The 24,741-nt window shown below is 31.4% G+C and overlaps 1 protein-coding gene across 1 annotated transcript in view; it reads left to right on the top strand.

The window, feature by feature from the left end:
* LOC107437103 (prolyl 4-hydroxylase subunit alpha-1) overlaps nucleotides 1-24,741 on the top strand; it is a 36,700-nt gene that overhangs the window by 3,622 nt on the left and 8,337 nt on the right. The window contains exons 3-11 of the mRNA XM_087160901.1: nucleotides 6,606-6,757; nucleotides 8,587-8,751; nucleotides 11,453-11,616; nucleotides 12,702-12,753; nucleotides 14,282-14,466; nucleotides 16,930-17,103; nucleotides 21,108-21,178; nucleotides 22,401-22,554; nucleotides 24,347-24,409. Coding sequence (XP_087017027.1) covers nucleotides 6,606-6,757; nucleotides 8,587-8,751; nucleotides 11,453-11,616; nucleotides 12,702-12,753; nucleotides 14,282-14,466; nucleotides 16,930-17,103; nucleotides 21,108-21,178; nucleotides 22,401-22,554; nucleotides 24,347-24,409 — 1,180 coding nt within the window. The remainder of the gene's footprint in view (nucleotides 1-6,605; nucleotides 6,758-8,586; nucleotides 8,752-11,452; nucleotides 11,617-12,701; nucleotides 12,754-14,281; nucleotides 14,467-16,929; nucleotides 17,104-21,107; nucleotides 21,179-22,400; nucleotides 22,555-24,346; nucleotides 24,410-24,741) is intronic.

Here is a 24,741-nt window from a genome sequence, read left to right as displayed (position 1 = left end):
GGCTAGGCCAGTAATTTCGATGAGTAACTCTGTAGGTGACTTCTTCTTTTTTTTGTAATGGTGAAGCTTTTGTAATGTCAAGAGGTTCTTATTGCAAATTAAAGAAGGCGTCAAAGTTTCCAATAGTCATATATGTATCTAGAAAACTTTGTCCTACTAATGATAATTTAACTTTTTCATCTGTTGAGTAAGCATACTTTAAGTCAGCAAGTGAATTGAAATCGACTCGAATTAGTTGGATTTGTTTACTATGACCAAGTGAAATATCCAAGGAAATCGACGTCGTCAACATTAACCTCTTGAGAACGGGTGATTCATAAAAGCATTCGTACAAAATCAGAATGCAGATAAATAAAAAACGGTAGCTTAAATGTTGGCATTGCTAATTTGACAAACTTTGCTTTGCTTTGACTTTACTTATTGTTAGTTTAATCATATATATAATCAATGCTAGTTCAAAGTATAACTAAATAATTTTATTTTGAACTAAAGTATTTGTGAATTAAATAAATCAAACAATTATAACCCAGCCCACAAATAAACTGGTAAAGAACTACTTTGATTACCAGTTTTATCTTTTTACTCTGGTTGATATGGTTTTATGCTGGCACGTATTTGTGACAGTCGGCGCGAACGGGTTAATCTCTTCAGACCTGATATTATCATTTTGTTAAAGTGGTAGCTACATTTTGAAAAACATGCATACTTTAAAGTATTCATATCTGCTAAAACATAATTTCATTTCGTTCATTGTGAGTTGAAAAATTCAAAACTGATCGTATAAAATTAATTGGTTAATAAGTTAAGTTAATGAAATTTTCAGCTGTCTTGAAAAAAGTTCGTCACCACTCTTTAATTTTTCACAAGTTGTGGATACATTGGTTCTGAAGAGGTTAAAATGAAAAATACTAAGCTAAAAATAACTTAAATTACGTTACCACTAGAAAATATTTTTTTACGAAGTGGAGCAAGTTGGCATCTTATACATGGTCGCCTTATCTGACTAAAAATTTTAAAAGCTATATAAAAAGATTAAAATTAGCAACTTTTTCCAGTACATTTTTTTCAGTTAACTATTGAAGGTGAGTGTAAAGAATTTTTTCGTTTTAAATTGGAATTATTTACAATGTAGGTCATGGTCATGAGGGTAGTTACGATTGAATAATTAAAGGAATTAAAAATTGAGTGATGTTGTTACCACTCCTAACAATTTTAGACGTATGTTGGCGTCTTTGGATGCATACTGTTCTGTAAACAAAAAATTTTAATATCTTGTAATCAAATTGGTTGTTAATTGAATAAAATAACCTTACAATTTATAAGCGAACCCTCTACCACATTTTTCATAAAGGCACTTTCTGCATTACGGCAGGTAAGAGTTTGGTGGATGAACGGTTAATGAAGAAGCTAAAACTTGCTTTAAAACTTGCTTTAAACCTGCATGAGACCTGGTAAATATGCAATATTTAAAGCACTGAAATTTTTATAAAAACTATTCTCTTGCAACATTTTTAAATCAATGCCACTTTTTATAACTTTCGAGAACTAGTAAATCCGAGATAGGAGAACTAAATTTTAGTATTAGCATCATAACACATAACTATTTCAAACATGTAATTAATTTTGTTTGTAGTGCTCCAAACTAAAATGAAATATTGCACTCTTGGAAACGAATTCAAACGGTTCTATAAACTGAGTATATAGTATAATACAAAAATAAATGGAAAAAATAAGACAGTAACAGGGAAAATATAAGTGCTGTAAATTTAGATTTACCTTTATATATATATATATATATATATATATATATATATATATATATATATATATATATATATATATATATATATATATATATATATATATATATATATATATACATACATATATATATATATATATAAACATACATATATATATATATATATATATATATATATATATATATATATATATATATATATATATATATATATATATATATATATATATATATATATATATATATATATATATATATATATATATATATATATATATATATATATATATATATATATATATATATATATATGTGTGTGTGTGTGTGTGTGTGTGTGTGTGTGTGTAATACAAAAATTAAATACTTTTGTATTAATAAAAGAATTAAAACTCTTTCGTTTTCATAAAATGTCTTTGTTAAAGAATAAGCGTAGAGAGATTCTATTTTGGGAATTTAAGGCTGAAAACATACCATTGAAATATAATTAGATTTATATTTCGAAGGAAGAGTTATTTTTAGAATCTTTTCCTCTTTCACTTCCATATTAGGAAGCAGTAAATGAATTTCCTTAATGCGTAAGGTTACAAAGAATGTACGAAGTGTGCCTTTTTACCTCAAATCTGTGTTGGTATAAAACGTAGGAACACTAGTTTTGCGTGTGCTTTTCATCATGATGTGATCCTGATAAGCTGTTCCGGAATCGTCAGAAGTCTTGTCCATCCCCCTCCAGTGCGGAGTGTGGATGGGAACTGTTATCAATACCAGCCTACCTTTAAATAAACCTGTTTAGAACGTATGATGGCTTACGACTGCATTATTTCAAGCTAAATACAACACTGATAACAGGGATGTAGCCCTGTCATTACAAGACGCCAGGATAGTGAATTGCGGAGGAAGTTTACCCATTTTTATCTCGCAGAAACTAAGCGTAACGTAGTCTGGCTGACTGCAAAGTTGAAGTTTTCCCGATTAAAAATTGCTGCAGTGAAAAAAAAAACGTTGAAGGAAGGAAGGGCGATTTTTCACCCGTACTACTTGTACCTCGTCGTGCCTGAAATGCTGATGTAGAAGGACGGAAGGACGACTTACCCTCGCCGTTTTCAGAAGAGACTGGGTGGAGATGGTCCCCTTAAACCAGTGATGTGTATCCCATCCGATGACCCTATAATTCCATAGTGCCTCTAAGTTGGAAGAAACATCATCCATGGTAGTGATTCGACACCGAGTGATCCTACAATTCTTACTACTCAAGTTGTGAAAACAAAATTGAATATGCGCGTTGCGAAGAAAAAAAGAAAAATGATATATTTTGTGTCTCTCTTCAGCGAAAAATAGATGAAGGTTAAAAGAAAAGTGGGGCAAATGGAAAGGATTTACTTACTTACCCTCTACGTGCCTTGGGCACTTAAGGCCTCTAGCATATCCCTCCAACGCCTCCTGTCTTTAGCAATAGATCTTGCTTCCTCCCAGCCAGATATTCTACATTCTTTTAATTCGCCCAAAAACATGCGCTGGATGGTAAATCTGGGTCTTCCTCTTGTTCTTTTACCATCAGGGGCCTATGTAAGCGCAACAGATGAAATTTTTTCTTTGGGCATTCTAAGGATATGTCCGAGCCAGCTCCATCTTCGTTTTTTAATTTCATCTTCGATTGTTTTTATTTTTGCTTTCTTTAATATATTTTGATTTGATACTTTGTAAGGCCAGAAAATTTTAAAAATGAATCTTAAACATTTGTTTTGAAAACTGTAGATATATTATTATTCTCTCTCCTTTTTTTTTCTTTCTCAATGTTATGATTAAATATTTTAGTAATATTAGATATGAGTAGTAATCTAAATATTTTATTTTGAATAATGGAATAGAGTATTATTAAGAGTTAGATTGTATTTCTTGTGTTTATATATATATTTTTTTATATGAAATTATGATATAGTATTGTATTTATCATGCATCTAAAATGTTTTTGAAATAAATAAATTTGATTCAAACGTCAATTGAACTAGTGACGGCAAACAAAATTAAGTCATTATTTAAACTTTTGTTTTCTAATGATTTTTCGAGATTTAACCAAGCAAAATTTAAAATTTTTCAAAACTTTCTTTTTAACCTAACGATGAAGAGTTTTCTAATAAACTTAAAGAAATTTGTAATTCTTTTACTTTTTCGGACTTGGTCAAAAATAAATATTCCTATTTAAAAAATGTGAAAACTTATATGTTACCCAAACAAAAGGACAGTTAACACTTAACAAAATTTATGAGTTTCCCTTATTACGATAGGCTATATTTTTAACTCAGCTAAGTTTTTATACTTGATACTGATTTACCATATGCTTTAGTAGGGTTGTAGACTTGCAGGGATTTTTGTTTGTTTATTGATTTAGTCGGGCCAGTTGTTACTCAATTTGGTAAGAGACTGATCATCTCTGCTAATTCTAAAAGTGACAACACATCTTTGCACATTAGACAGCAGAATTCTCAAAATGTTAAGGTTAAAAATGATGAAAAAGATGTTTCAGTAAAAGTAAGCATCGAAAAAATGAAAGTCAAAGATGTTTCAGTAAAAGTAAGCATCGAAAAAATGAAAGTTAAAGATGTTTCAGTAAAAGTAAACATTGAAAAAATAAAAAGAAAGAATGTCCAAAAAGTACAAATGATTCGAAGATGATCTAGGTAATGGATGCGTTCATTATCAGGTTAATATCGACGAAAAAATATGTAAAAGGTAACAAAAACAAAAAGAAAAACAGGAAAAGAAAGAATGACCAGGAAACTGATTACAAAATAAATAAAAAGAATAATTTAAGTAAACAAAATTTTGAAAAAGTACATGTTTCAAAGCATAGGAAATATCACAACCCACAAATGTTGAAATTAAATCATGAATGTACCTAAAACAAAAGAATTTTTTTTTTCTCTCTTCAACGGAAGGAGTATAACCTTTTTTTGGGGGAAATCCGAATCGCGTGTGGAGATGTTTACCTCTACATCATTTTGAAGTTGAACTTTTTTTTTCTCAGTAAGGTGAGAAAAATTTTTATATACTGGTTCTGAAATTTTTATAACTGAATTTTTACCTGGATCTCTCATTTTCCCTCTGCTTCTTGAAATTCTGCTTCCCTCCATTTTAACGGGGAATACAGACTTTCATCAAGTATATAACTCCTTTTAACCACAGAGAATCTTAAATTCTGAATAAAGGACACTTTTTGTCCAGTTCGTTTCCATAAAAAGTTGTATGTTTTTGTGTGGAAATTTTTTTTTTGAAAATTTTAGTAGAATAGTTTATAAACATGTTTCATTTTTCTTTCTGTTTAGTTGTCTAAACAGATGAAGTGCATTATCATGTTTTTTTTTTTGTCATTGTAAATAATTGTTTTTTTTCTTCTTCACATAATTGAAAAAAAGTTGTTTGTAGTAGGGAAAAAGGAACAGTCGTACCAACCTAAAAATTTTAAATTTAAAGTATTCTAAATTTTTTTTTACTTTGGCTCACCAAAAAAATTTTTTTGGGGGGGTGGGATGTAATACAAAAATTAAATACTTTTGTATTAATAAAAGAATTAAAACTCTTTAGTTTTCATAAAATGTCTTTGTTAAAGAATAAGCGTAGAGAGATTCTATTTTGGGAATTCAAGGCTGAAAACATACCATTGAAATATAATTAGATTTATATTTCAAAGGAAGAGTTATTTTCAGAATCTTTCCCTCTTTCACTTCCATATTAGGAAACAGTAAATGATTTTCCTTAATGCGTAAGGTTACAAGGAATATACGAAGTGTGCCTTTTTACCTCAAATTTGTGTTGGTATAAAACGTAGGTTCCGGAATTGTCAAAAGTCTTGTCCATCCCCCTCCCGTGCGGAATGTGGATGTGAACTGTTATCAATACCAGCCTACCTTTAAATAAACCTGTTTAGAACGTATGATGGCTTACGACTGCATTATTTCAAGCTAAATACAACACTGATAACAGGGAAGTAGCCCTGGCCCTGTTATTATATATATATATATATATATATATATATATATATATATATATATATATATATATATATATATATATATATATATATAAATATATATATATATATATATATATATATATATATATATATATATATATATATACACTTGAGATGTATAATACACGAAATACCAATACACGAAAAATTTATATTTATTATATTTTAACTTATATCTGTGGAATGTAAAAAAAATTGGTCAAATTATAAAATTAAGTCTGTTTACTGTAGTTACTGTAGTGTTTATTTCCCTATTTCGTTATATATTATTTGGAGTTTCAATTTCTGCTATTAAATGCAATTTTTTATCAGGGTCAAAAAATGAAAATAAGGTCTCTATAGTTTTATATTTTAATCCACTTTCTGATTAATAATATAAGTTTGAGAATTTTGATTAAAAAAATCTTAAAAACCATGCGATCGAAAAACCATTTTTTCCCACTTATTCATAACCTATCTACTTCTAGATATTAAGAGCTTTTGGCAAGATCATGATAAGTCACAATTCAAATGGTTCTGGAAAGCGTTTTTTGAGAAGAACATTACGATTTGCACGTAGCGAAATAAAAAGTTAATAGTAATTAATTAACAGAATATTTATTATGTGTATTGTGCTATTTCCTGGGAATTACTACAATTTTTGCTTATTTGAAAATATTAACATGTTGGTATCTGTAAAAATGTAATCTTTGAATCGAGTTCAGCTTAGCACTCTTTTAACAAAAACTCTTCGATCGTATTTTTTGCGTCGAATGCCGATTTACATACTAAAGTTTTAACAGATAGTAGTCTTCTGTAAATCTTTTAATATTTCAGGTTATCAGAACAGTTTGGAAAATTCAAAAAAGAAGTGGATAAAGATGCTGAAACCTTTTTGTCAAATCCTATCAACGCCTTTTTGCTAATCAAACGATTGTCAGATGATTGGGAAGTTACAACTGAAATGGCTAATAATTCTGACAGTGCCGGTAAGGAAAGTCTTATTTGCTGAAAATAAAAGCATACTCCTATAGAGTGGCTGACAAATAAAACTGTTTCATCTTTGAAAAAGTGTAGAATTATTAACACGTAATTATTTTGACAGCTGAAAAACTGTACAGTGGTACAAAGAAATTGATATGAAAATGCTGTAGTTAGTGTAAATTCTACATAAGTGAAATAAAATTAAATGTTCTTAAATGTGTATATGCTTTTGAGAAACTCTTCAATAATTTGTGGATTCTCCACAAGAGGCAACAGCAGTTTTATAACGGGCCGGCATAAAAGATATTGAATTCTGAGTGTAACCCTGGTAAATTTCATCATGACAAACCTTATTAAGTTCTGTAGCTCTTTTACTGTACAAGGCCTCTGTGTCGCAATTTTTGTTCCTATTTTATGTCTATAATTTTCAATGGGATTAAGATTAAGGATGTTCCAAGAGCAGTTTAAAACATTAATACCAGAATTTTTCAGCAAAAAAAAAAAAAAAAAAAAAAAAAAAAGAAAAAAATGGTGGAAAATTATATTTGGAATATTCGTCTTGTTGAGGAGATGAAACTTATCAATTTCGATGTATGGCAAGGGGCAGAGTCTTGTTAAAAAATGAAATTTCTATCATGTTAAGTATTGGCTTTAGTTTAAAAGTAGGTAGAGAAACTCTTGGCTGAGCGGTAGCGCTTCGTACTGCCGTGCCACAAGTCCGTGGTTCGATCCTCGGGCCGGGCAAGGTTGACTCAGTCTTTCATCTTTTCAGTGGGTCCGTAAATGAGTACCAAGCATGCTTGGGAACTAAACACTGGGGGTTCCGCGTTTGGTTGACCCCCTAACCGGAACATCTGCTCCTGCACTCCTGAGCCCAAGGTCAAGAAAATTGAGATGGGCACAGTAGGCCTTGGCCCTCAAGGGCTGTCGCGCCACTGAGTTTAGAGAAACTCACATTATACCATTGAACCTTTTGCATAATAATAATAATTACAAATGTGTTTGACCACCATTACATATAAATATTCGTGTAATGGTGGTCAAACATATATAAATAATTACAATAAATATATAAAAGCGTAAAATTCTTAAATTACAAATTCTTATTTAGTCATAGTGTAAATATTTTTTGAGTAAGGGAGTACTGGAAAGATAGCGTATATATATATAACATTCAAATTTATGCTCATGGTAGATGACGTGATTTCATTGCAGAGCCACTGATTTACATATCACCGTTTTACTTATTAACTCTTATTTGTCAACACATTCAAATTTCATTGGGATTGGCTTATTCTAGAGAAAATTATAGTTGTTTATGAAATTTTACCTTAATTTCTAACAACTAGTGCATGTATATAAACCTATACATTCTTTATAAACTTGTGCATTCCAACAAAGAAATGAACTAAACTAAAAATATCATTTCGATAAAAAAAAAATGTAGCTTTCCAAACAAAACTTCAGATTTAAAATCACCACAACTAACTTGTATAAATGCAATAAATATTTGAGTAGTTATTGTGCAGTTTGTTTTACATATGTTTGTAATTCATTTTACTTGCAATGAAATTTATTTTTCAGTGTAACCTCCACTTTGATTTAGTTTACACATCTGCCTAACCATTGACAAAATCATCTGTTTTTGTGGTTCAATTATTTATCACTTCTTTAAAAAAATAATTAACTATTTCAGAATAAAATAAAAATTGTATTTTTAAAGTTAGTTAGGTTTAAAATCCTCAAAAATCATTGAATTTGAAATGGTGACAAAAATTTTCGAGACTGGTAGTATATATGAAGATGAAAAATTATCTTTCTTTTTTTTTAACAGCTTTGCTTCATGATATATCGCCAGAAAAAATAAATATTCCTTCTAAAGATGATTTGCGTGGTGCCGCGTCTGCTTTATTAAGGCTCCAGTCAACATTTTTATTGAATACCACATCATTAGCAAGAGGAGAAATTAAAGGGACCAATTCATCCAGCGAACTTTCAGGTACACAATACATTACATTATGTTTAACGTGGGAGTTATCGCATTGCTAAAAAATACTCTTTTTTTCGTTATTTCTCTATTTTCATATGAAAAAAAAATTAATTAACCAAGGGGAAAAAATAGCATACTTTAATCGAGTTTCCTTCTAATAAATAGATTGAACTTTAATGACCTCTCTCAGTGTACGGAGTATTGGCAAAGAAAGATAACTCTCTTAGTATCTGCAAAGATACATAACCAAATTTTAAATATTTATACTTTTGAAATTACAAAATATGTACTCTGAATTAAAGAAAAATATACCAGGTGTTTCTTTTTTATAGTTACAATTGTTCGAAGAGTGACCCAATTTGTCACGCAATCGTCTTGTCTGTGATCTAATTTTTCCACATAATTTTTAGTTATACTCTGTTGTACTACTGCACAAACTGGCTAGTAAGTTCTGGAAATATTTGCAGCATCGATGGCTTAGCTTATCACGTGTACTATCATGTCTGGGGAACTAGATGGCAATGTAAGTAAAGGCTTGTCCCATTACATCCAAACTCCCATCACACCCCTTATGATTCACCAATGGCGAAAACACATCAATAACCTAAGAGTAGCATATGTAAAGTATTAGGGACAACTGAGAGAGAAAATGTAAACCAAATTGATCGGAGGCAATCAGATCAATAAAAAAAATTATATCTAGAAATCTAGCAATCGAAATATTCTAGCAATCGAAAAATTGTCGTTTATGTGCATGTTTTCAAATTTCTAAATAAAAATTCTTTTTCTTTGAAAGGAAAACCGGAACAAACTGTGCTATATTTTCGTTTTAATTATACTTAATAGTTTGCACAGGTTTAATAACGATATAGAACTAATAGAATAGATTTTTACAGATAGGGCTAAACTCTCCTTTTCCCTTAACTAAATAATTAAAATTTTTCAATGTATGGAATTATTCCCAGAAATCAAATTCGGTAGTCGAAGAGAATTGTTTTTTGAAGCTGGAATGATAAAGATCGGCTAGTTCTATTTTACTATTTTTTATGAGTTAATGTTCGAATAAAAAATTTTAAACTATTGTATCTCCAAATACTGAAATTCATAATTGTGTATTTAAGAAAATTCTATGAATTTTTAAGAAAATTCTATGAATGGCACTAGACTGGTATCAATCAAATGCATATCAATCAAAAAAGGCATAAATAATTTTTCAGAATGTATTGGTGTGTACACTTTTAGAACTTCAATTTGAAGAGAATATCAGTATACACAGAAGGCTAAACTAAAACACAGAAGCCTCCAATGAGAGAACAAAGCGAGTTCAGATTTTAAGGGGATCTGAAAGGAGCTGTGAAAGAAGCTCCGGGGATAGTCGAAAACTTCTAGCAGGGGGTGGAGTCTCCTGTTTACATTTGTTTATTTGCTTTAAATATGAAGTAAAAAAAGTTGCTTCCATTAACCCTTTCGCGCCGACTGTCACAAATACGTGACAGCATGAAACCGTATCAATCAGGGTAAGAAGATAAAACTGGTAATCAAAGTAATTCTTTAGCAGTTTATTTGTGGGCGGAGTTATAATTGTTTGATTTATTTAATTCACCATTACTTTGTTCAAAATAAAACTATTTAGTTATACTTTGAACTAACATTGATTATATATATGATTAAACTAACAATAATTAAAGAAAAAGCAAAGTAAGTCTGTCAAATTAGCAACGACTACATTTAAGTTACCGCTTTTTATTTAATTGCAACTTGATTCTGATTTTGTACAAATGCTTTTCTGAATCACCCGTCCCCAAGGGGTTAATAATTTCCCCAGATAAACTCACTAATGTTTTATTTTATAACCGGCGTTGAACAGCCTATTCAATTATGAGTCAATGTTCAACTCTGTAGCCTTGTAATGTTGAACCCAGTCCAGAAAACAAGGGAATTCGTGGATCAAATAGTGGGACAAAATAGCCCCGGAGATTTTCTTTTTATAATTAAACTAAGCCGCATTTGTGTGAAATAGAGGGGAAAACCACAGAATCATCGCATGATTATCCCGGCAGCAAGGGGATTCCAACCCATGACCCGTCTGCAACGGATGATACTTTTTGCCAGCTCGATGGTCGGTGCGAGACGGGGTCAGAATTCTTATCGACCAGCCAACAGAGGGAATAGCCAATATAGCGATCTCTGCTCATTGGGAAGTGTTCACTCTATTCCCTGCAAATTGATCCTGAAAATTGCAACGCCCTGAAGGAATTGCAAAAATTAATGAAATTTATTCATAATACTGACAGTGATACAAATAAACATGCGCAATAGTGGTACGTGCGCATTTGCTGTGTAATTCCATTTATTTCCACGTCTTACCTCACTTTACATTACACGTAATTTAAGTACAATTTGCATAGTTCTTACATAGTATCGCAATTTTCACAAACATTAGTGTATTTATAAAAAGAAGTTTTAAAAATGTTAGAACTCATCATTCAAAGCAAAGTTTTAATTCCTCCGCTTACTTCAATCAGAATTACGCTATTTTGGTATATTATATTTTTTATTCTACGTTTACTAATATTTTAAAAATAGATATTGTGGAGGTGGTTATTACGGAATGCCTTATATGCAAAAATTACAATATTATTGCTAATTTATTTTTTGATCGCTATTAGACGTAAAACTCGGTTTTCTTAACTGCTAATGATTTCTTCAGCCGGAGACTGTTTGGAAATGGGAAGACAGGCTCTACATGAGTTCTACTATCAGTATGCTCTTCTTTGGCTGGAAGAATCCTTGCGGAGATTGAAAAAAGAAGATACATTGAAAACTGCAAACGAGATAGACATTCTAGAATACTTGGCGTTTGCTCATTTTAGTGTAAGAATAATTCATTTTCTGTTTAATTCAAAGTAAATTTCATGTAGCGTATCTCAATATCATATTTAAGTTAAATTTCTTCACTGGAGATTTCACTATACTTCCGTTCATTATTTTTTGATTTTTTAATTCCATTGCATACCTGCCAACTTTTACGCATTTTGCGTAAAATTTTATTTTTATATTTAGAGTGGTGGTAAATACATATTATTTTGTTTTGTAAAATTAATTTTTAAATGATTTTGATCACCATTATTCTTTAAAAAATTAAACATATATAATAATATGTGTTACTAGATATTACGGTTATTTTCACTTAAGGTTTTTTCAAATACAAATTAATTTTTTGCTTGAAATTGAAACTTTGAATCCATATTAATACCACTGGGAAAAATTATAATGGAAGGGATTAAAAGTTGTCAGGTATTTCATTGAATCCTTAAGTACTGTCACCGGTAGCAGAAGTATCACCTCATACATAAGAACGCCTCCACACGGTTTTTTATAAGTAGTCTGGTGAACCAGTGGTTTTTATGTAACCAAGTTCTATTCCAAAAGCTATTGAGAGATAATTATCATATACATTTGATAATTGAATCTTTTGTGGTAGACGAGTAAATAAGACAAATCAATTATGTTTACAAATTAAAAAAACTTTTAGACGTATAGTTGCTATCACTTTCTTATATTTATTAAATTTCTATTAAACGGCTCTTTCGAAAACTAGTTTACCTTCCTAATGGTCTGATCGGACTACCTGCAAAATACCATGTGGAGGCTTTCAGTTATAGGAGCCGATGGCAAAGGGCGAGATCTTGTATACAGGTAAATTTTAATATTAGGGTATGTCTTTTAAAACTTCCGTGCGTTTTTATGAAATATTAGTTGCCGCTTCTTATTTTTTCTCAGACTGTAACCACCCCGAATTCTATTTAGAAATTTTGACTCCCAGATATTCTATGTAATGCAAAGTTAATATCTGGATTTCTTTTTAATGTTGATAGAATCTCGAAAACAAGTGATATTTATTGCAAAGATTTATAAAACTTTCGTTTCCAAAATTATAATAGTTTTAACTATTACAGGTGCATAATTACACTAAAGCTTTTGAAATAACAGAAAAAATAATAGATTTGGGTAAGTAAAATAAAATATTTTTGAACAATTGAGATTAATAGAAATGGATTTTCGTATTCATGTCCACTACTATGTATAATTAGTTTCATACTTAGATTTATAGTTCCATTAGTTCCATATTTAGATTTGCAATTTTTTTAAAATAAAGTAATAGGCAAAAAACATTCGCTGTCTTTAAATTGTAAAATTCTAACGAAATACTGTTCTTTTAACCTAAAACAGAAAAAGAGACCAGACTGTAAAGTAAAACCAATTGTTAATTTATTTGCATTGATAAGAGATGCCAGATTGCTCCGCTTTGTTAAAAAGTATTTTCTGATGGTAAAGAAATGTAAGTTATTTTAGTTTTTTTTTTTCATTGTAACATATTTTTCCACCACCACTTATTGAAAATTCTAAGTTAATATGAAATGTAATTTAAGTTATTTCGTGTCGATACTTATAAGAAATAGGCGTAACTATCCTAATTTAACAAGTTTTACTATTTAATTTTCTACCAATTTATTAAAGCTTTTTCAGAAAGTGGAGCAGTTGGCATAGATTCATACGTTCAAACATTTGAAATGTACACGACAAAATCTTTCAAGTGGTAGTGAACTTAAACAGAAATGTTTAAAACAATCAGAATTTTTAAAAATTTTCCAGCAGGATTTAGATATATGACAATCGTACTATCTGATCTTTTATTCACCTCTTAACACGCTGAATGCCATGGGGGTCACCGGTGACAAATTGCCAAGACCAGTTCATGCCAGTAAAGACCAGTAAATTGCCAAGAAAAAGTAAATTTAACTAAATTTTTATTTTATTTATTTTTATTTATATATTTTTAAAGTGGATGTTCACAAAAAATTTATTAAAAAATTTAAACGTGTTTCAATAGCTACCATTTCAATTTCAATATTTTTATTCGTAACTGCCGTAATTTCACATCTTCTGAGTCTTATACATTTATGGTCGTAAAAAATTAGTTATTTCTTTGAAAAATCGAAAGCAAAACGAGAATGAAAAAACAAATTAGTTTTTCGAGCACTTTTAAGCGTTTTTATAACTAGAAAAATTCCAAATAATTATCTTACGTTTTCAAAAGTGTTTCTCCTGTGACTTGCATAAAAAAAAAATCGCAAAACAGGCAAAATAAGGGATAATCAAACTACATATCTGCCAACTCTTAAGCTTTTCGAGAATGACTTTTCCCAGTAGTAGTAAAACGATATTTAAATTTCAAATTTTGGTAGAAACATAAGCTGTAGTTCGAAAAAGCTTATGCGAACTGTCTCGACAAATTTTACGACCACTTTAAATATAGTGGTAGTGGTTAAATATAGTGGTGTAAAAGTTGGCAGGTATGAAACTACTTTGTTTCAGCTGACTGTTTCATCTATCATAACAAATCATCAGCAAGACTCGATCACGAAACAAAAAAATACGAAACAAAAAATAAAGCGATTGAAAGTTCTCTTCCTTATATATAAACTGTTCGTTATTTTAAATCTGCACCACCATAACTCTGCTATGTAACTTATAGATCCAACTAACCCCAGAGCACCAGGAAATCTCCTCATGTATTGGAAGGCGGGAGAAAATTATAAAGAGAAACAAAAAAACCAGAAGCCTGGAAACAAAACTGAAGATGAAGAATGGCCCAAAGATTATCTCTCTCCAATTCTTGTTGAAGCATTTGAAAAGCTATGCCGGGGAGAATCTACAAAAGTAATACATTCATTTGTTTCCAAATGGAGAAAATAATTTAAAACTTCTTTTAGCTTTTAAAAAAAATTCCACAGAATTTTTTCCCAACCTTTCTTAGATGGACCCATCTAAGCTTTTCTATAATTTATTGAAATTTTGCATAAATGAGCATTTGCCAGCATGATTGATTATTTACAAAAACGTACATTGTGGTACTCGTACCCCCAGAAGTACGGGAACAGTTTAGCGGGGGTACGCGTTGTTATGCAAAATATCTCGCAGCAAACGAAAATTTCAAAAACTTTTATTTCAAAACAAAGTTAGACATTATAAGTTTACAATTAATATTTTACTATTGTTTATTTATTGCAGAGCTAACATTTAAAATGAGTGGTGTCAACAGTCAGTTGTGAGTTTTAACTTATCTGCAATTTTTTACAGTAAAAAAAAAATTTTTTTTTTTTAGTGGTACACAGCGTTACTTAAAATGTTTATAGAGTGCAGAAAAGTCATAAGTTTAGGAAACACTGTTTTAAAGTGATAGTTTTTTTAATTGTGATTCTTGGTTTAATAAATTCAATTTAGTAGATTTTATTCCACCACTATTTCTAAATAATTCGTAGGATTTCATTATTCCCCACTTTTAAATATTTTCCTCATGGTACATTTTTTAAAAAACAAGCAAAAATAGTCAAATATTTGCAAAATTTAGTTTGTAGTTATTTACCGTTTTTTTTAAAAATGGTATCGGCATGTCCGGAGCAGTTGGAATCTTTGAAGTTATCTTAGCCCCTTGGGGACGGGTGATTCATAAAAGCATTCGCACAAAATGAGATACAGGATGTAAATAAATAAAAAACGGTAACTTAAATGTGGGCGTTGCTAATTTGACAGACTAGCTTTGCTTTTACTTTAATTATTGTTAGTTTAATCATTTATATAATCGATGTTAGTTCAAAGTATAGCTAAATCATTTCATTTTAAACTAAAGTAATGGTGAATCAAATAAATGAAACAATTATAACTCCGCCCACAAATAAACTGCTAAAGAAATACTTTGATTACTAGTTTTATCTTTTTACCCTGATTGATACGGTTTTATGCTGGCGCGTATTTGTGACAGTCGGCGCGAAAGGGTTAAACGTCTTTTTACCAACCCCTACGCTGTAGAAAAGTTGGGGTCTTAGCGAACACATCGAGTGAATTTTCAGAAATTTTTGTTTTGAATACATTATAAATTGCATAAAAATTGTAGCTTAAAGAGAGGAACTGATTGCAGATTTGAAGTTAGAGACGTGAAAATATATAATATCACATGGAAACAAAATGTTTTCCCAGTGTTATTTAGCTGCCAGCTTTTAAGCCTTTTACTATAAATACTTTTTTCGGTGGTTTTAGTTATTATTAGTTATTGAACTAACCATTGTTTTTGTTAACTATTGTTATTGTTAACTATTGAGAAATTGTTTAAAAACAATTTAAACATTTCATAATGAAATTTCTCTTTTAAACTCATGAAGCAAAATCAATCAGGAAAGAAAAAACAGTAAACTTGCGCGACACAGATTCTGCACCTCAGGCGGAATAAATATGCTTACTCATTGTCCCACATAGATATGCAGGATTGTGTGCTAATTACAATGGTAGCTTATAGAGTGTATTGGCCCAGAGAATAGAACATTCGCTTTCCAATGATGTGAACCGGGTTCGAATCCAGCTAAAATTTGCATATTGTCGGTTAATTTTACCAACTTCTTAAGTAAGGTCTTAAACCTCTTCTTTTAATGTCCGACACGACTTAACTGTAATAAAGTGACGTATCACATAAACAGGATTCGTAGTATCCTTAAATTTTTTTTAAAGTGGTAGCGGAAGTTAGAAAATAAAATATACATTTTTATAAATTCGTGTCCACCTTTATAGTTAATCTTTTCAAATATACATATCTAGTTACAAAATCTCGGTTTTTGTATTTGATTTCAAACAAATATTCAATTTTAAAAATTACCATAAAGATATAAAATACAGACTAATAGCCGCTCACTTTACATCCGATGCCTCATATCACAATCATCAAAATGAATTAAATCTTTAACATATATCTTCATCACAGATTAACTGCAGATCGACCTATAACATTTGCTCCAAGAACTACAATATTGAAAGTTCCATCAAGCGTTACCGCAGTCATATCAAGCGTTTCAGTATCCAAAAATTCAAGTCACACTTAGTTTGAGCAAGCTGCTCCGCTTTAGTATTTTTGAGTAAAATCTCGATAAATCCTATTTCCAAAAAGAAGCATTGTACTTAAAAAAGACTACTATTCGAAAATATTTATCCGCTGTCCAGGGCAAGTTGTAATCTCTGCATTATACACTGATAGCGAAGATTCCTAAATATGATTGTTGCTCTTATGCTATTATTGGTTTCACTAATTCAACGATTTCGTTTTAATTTTAATGTTATTTCGTGTATTACTTATAGACTCTTGAAGAAGAAAGTCGCCTGCATTGCTATCAGACGGATAATGGTAACAGCTACCTTAAACTGCAACCTGCGAAAATAGAAGTCTTGCATTTGAATCCTCGAATTCTTATGTACTACGATGTTCTGAGAGACGATGAAGCAGACACTATTAAATCAGTAGCACTACCGGTGGTACGGCAAAGTATCTCTACTAACTCTATGTGAACAATTTTTCTTTTAATTTTTAGAAGATTTTATGGTAAAACTGTTTGCGCAGTTTGAAAGATCATGCTTGAAGTTTTTAGAAAAGATACCAGTTTTACCCAGATAATGATTTTGATAAACATAAATACATGTTGAAATGCAATTAATTTACTTAGTTTAAATTTCGACGAGTTTGAGATTGTTATTGAATAACGCAATTTGTTATATAAAAAATGCTTTTTCAATTATAGTGGTATGGAAAAGCTAATCAGTTTTTAACTTCCTTTGCTGGACACATTTTCTGAAATCTTCGAGCATGAATTATTGAATTGCGCTATTGCCGTAAATTCCTATACAGTGGGAAATTATGTCTGTCTAGTTATGCATTAGAAAATTGTGAAAATTGAAATCGTAGGTGATTTTTAAAGTTGCTATAAATCTTATACTATAATACGAGGAATGGTTGCCAAGTCGAAAATCGCCCCAGAATTAATAAACTCCGGTAAACTTGGGGGTCTAGGGTTTTTGGCCACGAGGAATCGATTGGCGCCGGTTTTGAAGCGCTACGGTCGAGCAGTTCGGAGTTACAGATAGGATATTTTCAAACTTTATTAGTTCGCCATAATGGCTATAGATACTTTTCACCACTCTTATAAATGTATGCTAATGCGAACCTTACAATTGAAATATTAATTTTCGACAACTTAAACCAATAATATACGAAGGAATTAATAATTTAATTGTAAGGTTCGCATTAGTTTACATTTATCAAGGTGGAGAAAAGTTAAACTTTTGTGTTAAAATCACCGTCAACAAAGTCCGACATTTCAACATTCATCAGATTTCAAGCTACATTTTCAACATGCAGAACGCACCTCTACGTGAAATTCTTCAAGGAGCCGGAATTTTGGAACAACAAGCGATCAACTCAATTCTACCCGCAAATGGACAACTAGAAGATACCGTCATTGTCAGAATGCTTCTCCATTACGCCGAACAAGCTTACCCGACCGTCAAAGTTGCCGTACTTCACCCTGAATTTGTCGCACGCTTCTACGTTACAACAGCGGATGGCGCTTATGAAAGAATGGCTCTTCTCAACGATATCAGCGACCAGAACAAGGCTTCCAACTATCTATACGGCGTTCAACAAGGATTCGACGTGCTACTCATTCCCATTCACAAGAGAGCTCAAATGGATAGAGGCGAGCACTGGATGCTAGGAATTTACGAAGCAAGCTATGGAGAACGTCAACTATTAGTCTGCGATCCAGTCGACAACCCGCTGCCCATCGATGCTGTTTTGAGAAAAATACTGCGACACGTTTTGAATACCGTTGTTACGAATGAAAAGCTGAAAGGATGCATCGTGAAACCTCGCAACGCTTACAACCACCAAGATGACGTGTCTTCCTGCGGAGTTTACATCGTCTTTTATGAACCGGGAAGACATTCGTCTACAGCACGCTGTATCGCATCGTTACCGGAAGGCTTAAGAAAGTGAAATGCATGGCTTACACCGGGATAGCAGCGATTCTTCTACCGAGTGGTCAAACAACACACCGAACCTTTGGCTTGAAAGTCCCGCTTACATCCGACTCAAGATCATCCATCAAACCAGGATCACCGAAGGCGAACGCACTCAAAGGAGCCCACATGTGTCTGATGTACGAAGCTCCGATGATGTCAAAATACGGCTTGCACAACATCGACGAACTCCTACGCGCGATTTGCAACAACATTCCGTTTGGAGGCAAAGTCGTGGTGCTTGGTGGCGACTTCCGACAGTGCTGTCCAGTTCAACAACGTGCCAACAAAAGCGAAATACTCGACCTTTTGATCAAGAGAAGCCATCTGTGGCAACACTTCAAGACTTATTCGCTCGAAAAGAACATGCGCGTTGATCCCGAAGAAGAAGAATTCGCGAAATACCTGCTAAAGCTCGGCGACGGGGAACTCGAAGTGAATGAACTCGGCGAAATAGAAGTCCCAGAAGAAATTCGCTCTGGTGGTAACCTCATCGATGAAATCTTCGGACCATGCCTCAGAAGTGGGAACTACGAAGCAATGAAGAATCGCGCTATTCTTGCACCATTGAACGACGATAAGGACAAGATCAACGAGCAGATTATCGCTATGCTTCCAGGCGAAGAGAAGACATACACAAGTTTCGACTCGGTAAAGGATCAACATGAAGGGGGAATTCAATTCGCTCCTGAATTCCTGAACTCGATCAACATCGCCGACTTGCCTCCACACAATCTGAAGCTCAAGAAGAACGCCATCATCATGCTTCTCCGAAACTTGGACGTCTCTGAAGGAATGTGCAACGGAACACGATTGATTGTCACCGAACTTTGCAACAACATCATCAAGGCTAAGATCATCACCGGTGAACACGCAGGCCGACAAGTACACCTTCCAAGGATCACGCTCGACTCCAGCAAATCACAGCTTGGCGCAATTATGCAACGGCACCAATTCCCAGTTACTCCAGCATTCGCCATTACGATACACAAGTCACAAGGCCAAACATTCGAATTCGTCGGCGTGCTTCTCCTCACGACGGTCTTCGTGCACGGAATGCTCTACGTCGCGTTTTCAAGAGTCAAGCGTAAAAGTGCGTTGAAGGTCCTGCTGCCTCCTGAGAATCCAACCCACACCCGAAACGTCGCATGGAAGGAAGTCCTGAAGAAGAGAAACTCACCAGCCGCACCTGCCTCTCCAACAAGAAACTACCTGGACAACATGGAAGACTTCGCAATCGATGATTAATGTTTATTATGTTTATGCTGTTATAGGTTTATAATATGTTTCTTATGTATGTATATATGTTTGGTTTTTCTAAATAAATGTGTCAAAAATATTGAACTTCAACACACTTCAATCTTTACACTGCTCACTTTGTACCATTTCTTTAATTGTATAATTTTTTGTTATCAATTACATTTTATTTCCTATGACTTTTCAAACTTTTACCTTTGTATAGAATAGTTCCCTTTCCAAACTTTGTTTAGATAGTTTACAATGGTGCACTTTAGCCGGTTATCTTTTCACCAATGGCTTCACAAATTTTCTTATGGCATGTATTGTTTTGATAAATCACAATTGAAAATTTAAATCTTCGAGTTAGCTTCGATACCTGTTTTCTCCGAGCGGAGCTCGGTCACCCGCTGGTATTTTTGCAATATATGTTTTTTAAAAAAAGTAGTACTTTAAAGATCCAAAAAAAAACTTTTTTGTTTGAGATATTGACACTCAGGATTTTATTCACAAACAGTATTACCTAATGCATACCTGCCAACTTTTACGCATTTGTCGTAAGATTTTATTTCTATATTTAAAGTGGTAGTAAAATGAATGCTTTCTATAGATTCCTTACATTTATAAACTTAATTTATAAGCTTTTTGCCCACCAATTTTTTTTTTAAACATTAAGCACATATATTAATATGTTACGGGTCATTTAGGCCTCAGATCACCCGCTCTACAACAACGAACAATGTAATAATGTTGTAGTACGTATTAGCTTTATCAAGCTACAGCAGCTGTCTAAACTTGTAATTTAAATTCCATTTTATTACCACTGGGGAAAATCATCCCCGAAAATATTAAAAGTTACCAGGTATGCTAATGAGCGATTATTTTCATGACATGCTATAATTTATAAAAGCAAATAGAAAGTTGTTTTAACATTAATTATTAGAAATAGATTTGTTGATTATGAGAATGGCTATTAGAACTTTTTGATAATTTTTTTTTGCTATAATTTTTTTTATTATAACAAATCATGCTCCATTGAATGCATGATATAAAACGAGGATATCTAGTCTAACTAAAACTACAAAACTCATTTTTTCTCCAAAAGTTGTCCTTACATCACTTACAAAACTAACGGATCATATTATTTTTCACGTCATATTAACATTGTTATAACTATGTATGTTATTTTCTGCAACAAGTTAATTCTAGAAATGTCTCTCAATTTTTAGCTGACCAGAGCAACAGTTGTTAACGGAACGAGTGGTATAACTGACACTGCTAATTACAGAATAAGTAAAAGGTATGTATAATTATGTATAGAATCCCTTACTGCAGAGCTGCCAACTACTCATTTTTTTTTTTTAATCTCTTATTGACTGGTATACAATTACAAACTAAAGCTTTCAAAATTGTTGGTAATTTTACCGACATTTTATGAGACTTACTAAGAGAGCTCTGGAACAAAGTGGCGTTTCATATGAACTTAAAAATCATTCTCATCTAGTGTTGTGGAAAGTAATTTTATGTTTATGTAGCAGGTATGTTTATTTAGTTGTTATTAGGAAATGTTATAGGTATGTTTATTCAGAGAAAGTACGTTTTTGTGTCTGATTTCATAACTTAAAATATAGTTTGTATTAATTAATCAGCATATTTGATGTCATTCCCTTGAATCATTAAGATAGGGTCTCAGAATACGAAGATTTGATCATAAGATCAAAAGTTATTTACGGTTGTTCGTTTCTTACATTTTGCTCTGAACATGTTCAATATATTCCGTCCTCCGGACAGTTCATGCCGATTATCGATAAATTTCGATTAACTAAAAATTTCATTAATGAAGTAACATAATTATTTTAAAGCGATTTTATATGTAATTTCCATATTGAAGATTGGGTTGAGAAAATATATTTAAGTCAGAAAAGTTTTGATTGATAAAATTAACACATTGAATGCCACGCTAATTTTACATATCTGGCCCGTCTGGCCAAACTAAATTAAATTTGCAAATATTGGCCAGATTTTGCTAGTTATTTAAAAAGTTTCGCATGTACTAACTGAAAAAAGTGGTGAATTGTATAAGTCTACGGATTGTTTAGAAATAGTGGTGGATAAAAATCTACTGTATTGAATTTATTAAACCAAGAATCACAATTAATAAACTACCACTTGAAAATATTTATTCGCTGTCCGGCGCAAGTTGACATCTCTATGTATATGAATAAAATAAATTTTTGTGTGTTCTATATTGCATTAATTTCTTCAAAACCATTTTATTAACGATTATAATATAAAAATTTTTTTTAATTAACTCGAATTATGTGTTTCTAATAATCTTAGCTCCGCCGGTCACCGGTGACCCCATGGCGTTCAACGTGTTAAAAAAAATATATATATTTAATTTATCAAAAATTGAAAAGCCAAATTTTGGATAAATTTTTATTGAAGTTATTGTTGAAATTTTCGTTATGTAGTCTTCGTACATGATTATTATTATTATTTTTCTTTTGTTATTATTTCAGTGCATGGCTATCGGATTCTGATCATCCGGTAATTTCAAAATTAAATCGGAGAGTGGCAGCTCTTTCAAGTTTGGATGTTAAATATGCAGAACCTTTACATGCAATTAATTATGGTATAGGAGGGCATTATAATCCACACATAGATTTTGCTCGTGTAAGTCATTAATTTATTTATTGCAATCTATGATTTTTAATTAAGGTATTAATAAAATTATAATTAAAAATTATAAATATGTGGTTTGTACAATGTAAGTTAATTTTCTTTAAAATGCTGAACCATTTTATTTTATTTTATTTATCTTGTTTATTTTTTTATTTTGTTTATTTTATTTTATTTATTATACTTTATTTTATTTTAACTGTCGTTGAACAGTCGGCTCAATATTAAGTTTATGACTACCAATGTTCAATTCCGTAGTCTAATAATTTTGAACACAATCTGGAAGATAAGGTAACTCCGGGATCAAGTTGGAGAAATTCGACTTCGTAGAGGATTTTTTGATGGAACTAACCCACATTTGCGTTGCATGGAGAGGAAAACCACGCAAAACTCCCACGATCAACCTGATGGCAAGGAGTCTCTAATCCATGATCTGAGAACCACTGAGAATATTTTGAATCAGAGCTGTGCTCGTTGCAAGTCGGGGGCAGAATTCGTATTAACGAGTTGCTGAGATTCGAACCTGGGTCTCCTCATTGGGAGTTGGGAGCTCTATCCCCTAAGCCACATCGGCTCCGAGAAAAAACTCTAATTGCATTATTCGCACGGCCTTTTATTTTTTAAAAGTGTTGACAAAGCAAGAAAATTATGCTCTTTCATTAATTCGTATTCAACACTAGGCTTATTACTAACCAAAAACAGCTTTTAAAACATTTTGATGTGAAATCTTCTAGAGCGTATATTTAATTTTAAAATCAAAGCAATTTTACAATTTTACAATTTAAGAAATTTGTAAAATTTTTTATTATAAATTTGTCACGATATTTAAAAATTTTCAAGAGCACTACAAACGCAGTAATATTAAAATTGCCACATACCTAGCTTGTTTCTGAGCATAGAATATAAACGAACACAACATTAGTTTTTCAGTTAAATATAATCACTTGTATATAAAAGTTACTTAATTACTTGTATCTATTGCGAAGACAAAATAGTAAGGGTTATCAAACTAGAATAAAATTTTTTTAAAGTGAATTAGGCAGAATTTGTTTTACTCACAGTTTTTTACTTTTAATCTTAATGATATACATTTTTACATCAAAATTCTTATGTTTATGTGTTATGTTATGTGAAAGCATTGTTTTTTTTTATACATTGAAAATTTATCATCAAATTTACACTCAGAATTAAAGTTCCAAGTTAATTTATTTAGGATTGATATTCTGGAAATTCTAAACGAAAAATAGAATTTTTCCATTTTACTGATATTTAATAAGATTTTACCTAATATGTCGGACTAAGCCACCACACGGTTTTTTATAGGTAGTCCGATCAGACCACTATGAAGGATATCCACTTACCGAACTAGTCATTTAATACAGAATATAATGAATATAAGAAAGTGGTAGCAAATATATGACTAAAAATTTATTTTATTTATGAATATTATTGGTTTGCCTTATTCACTTGTCACCCACTACAGATTCAATTCTCTAATATATAAGATAAATTTCTCTCAATTACTTTTATAAAAGGTTTTGGGTTCATGCGCACAACTGGTTCACTTTTTAAACAGTCTGCGCGGACTACTTATAAAAGACCGTGTGGATGCTTTTTGAAGTAGGAGGTGATGACTAAGCACGCTAATTAAAATCTGCAGAATTTTAATTCGATATGTTTTCTAGCTGGATCTGTAAACCACATTTGTGAAATATTCTCTGTTGATGCATTAATGTTTGTAAAAAGTTTCATTTTTGTATGATAAATTACTTAAAATGTATTTTAGGCAGGTGAAAAAATTTCATATCTAGATGATTTAGGAAATCGCTTAGCTACTTGGATATTTTATGTAAGTAAATAGCATCGTTTTTAAAACATTTACCAATATAAACCCTATGTTAAACGTAACATAATATATTGTTTTATAACATATATTATAGTTATAACCAATTAATGTACACATAATATAGTGCTTAACCCGTTTTGTCCCGAATTTATATGTTGAAATGATACAAGAAGTTAAAATGATACACATGGAGAAAGTGGTATAATATATTATCGAAATTAATTAGTTTTTCTACTGTTAGAGCATTCAAAAAGTCATTGATAGATCAAAAAGTACTTGCTCCTTATAATTCTAGATCTAATCAGAAATAACTAAATCATTGTGGTATCTGAGAA

The sequence above is a fragment of the Parasteatoda tepidariorum genome, chromosome 4, assembly GCF_982258835.1.
Source record: "Parasteatoda tepidariorum strain Cologne lab strain chromosome 4, Ptep-v5.0, whole genome shotgun sequence".
Lineage (NCBI taxonomy): Eukaryota > Metazoa > Arthropoda > Arachnida > Araneae > Theridiidae > Parasteatoda > Parasteatoda tepidariorum.
The sequence above is the reverse complement of the archived record's forward strand: the minus strand, read 5'-3'. Positions and strand labels throughout refer to the sequence as shown.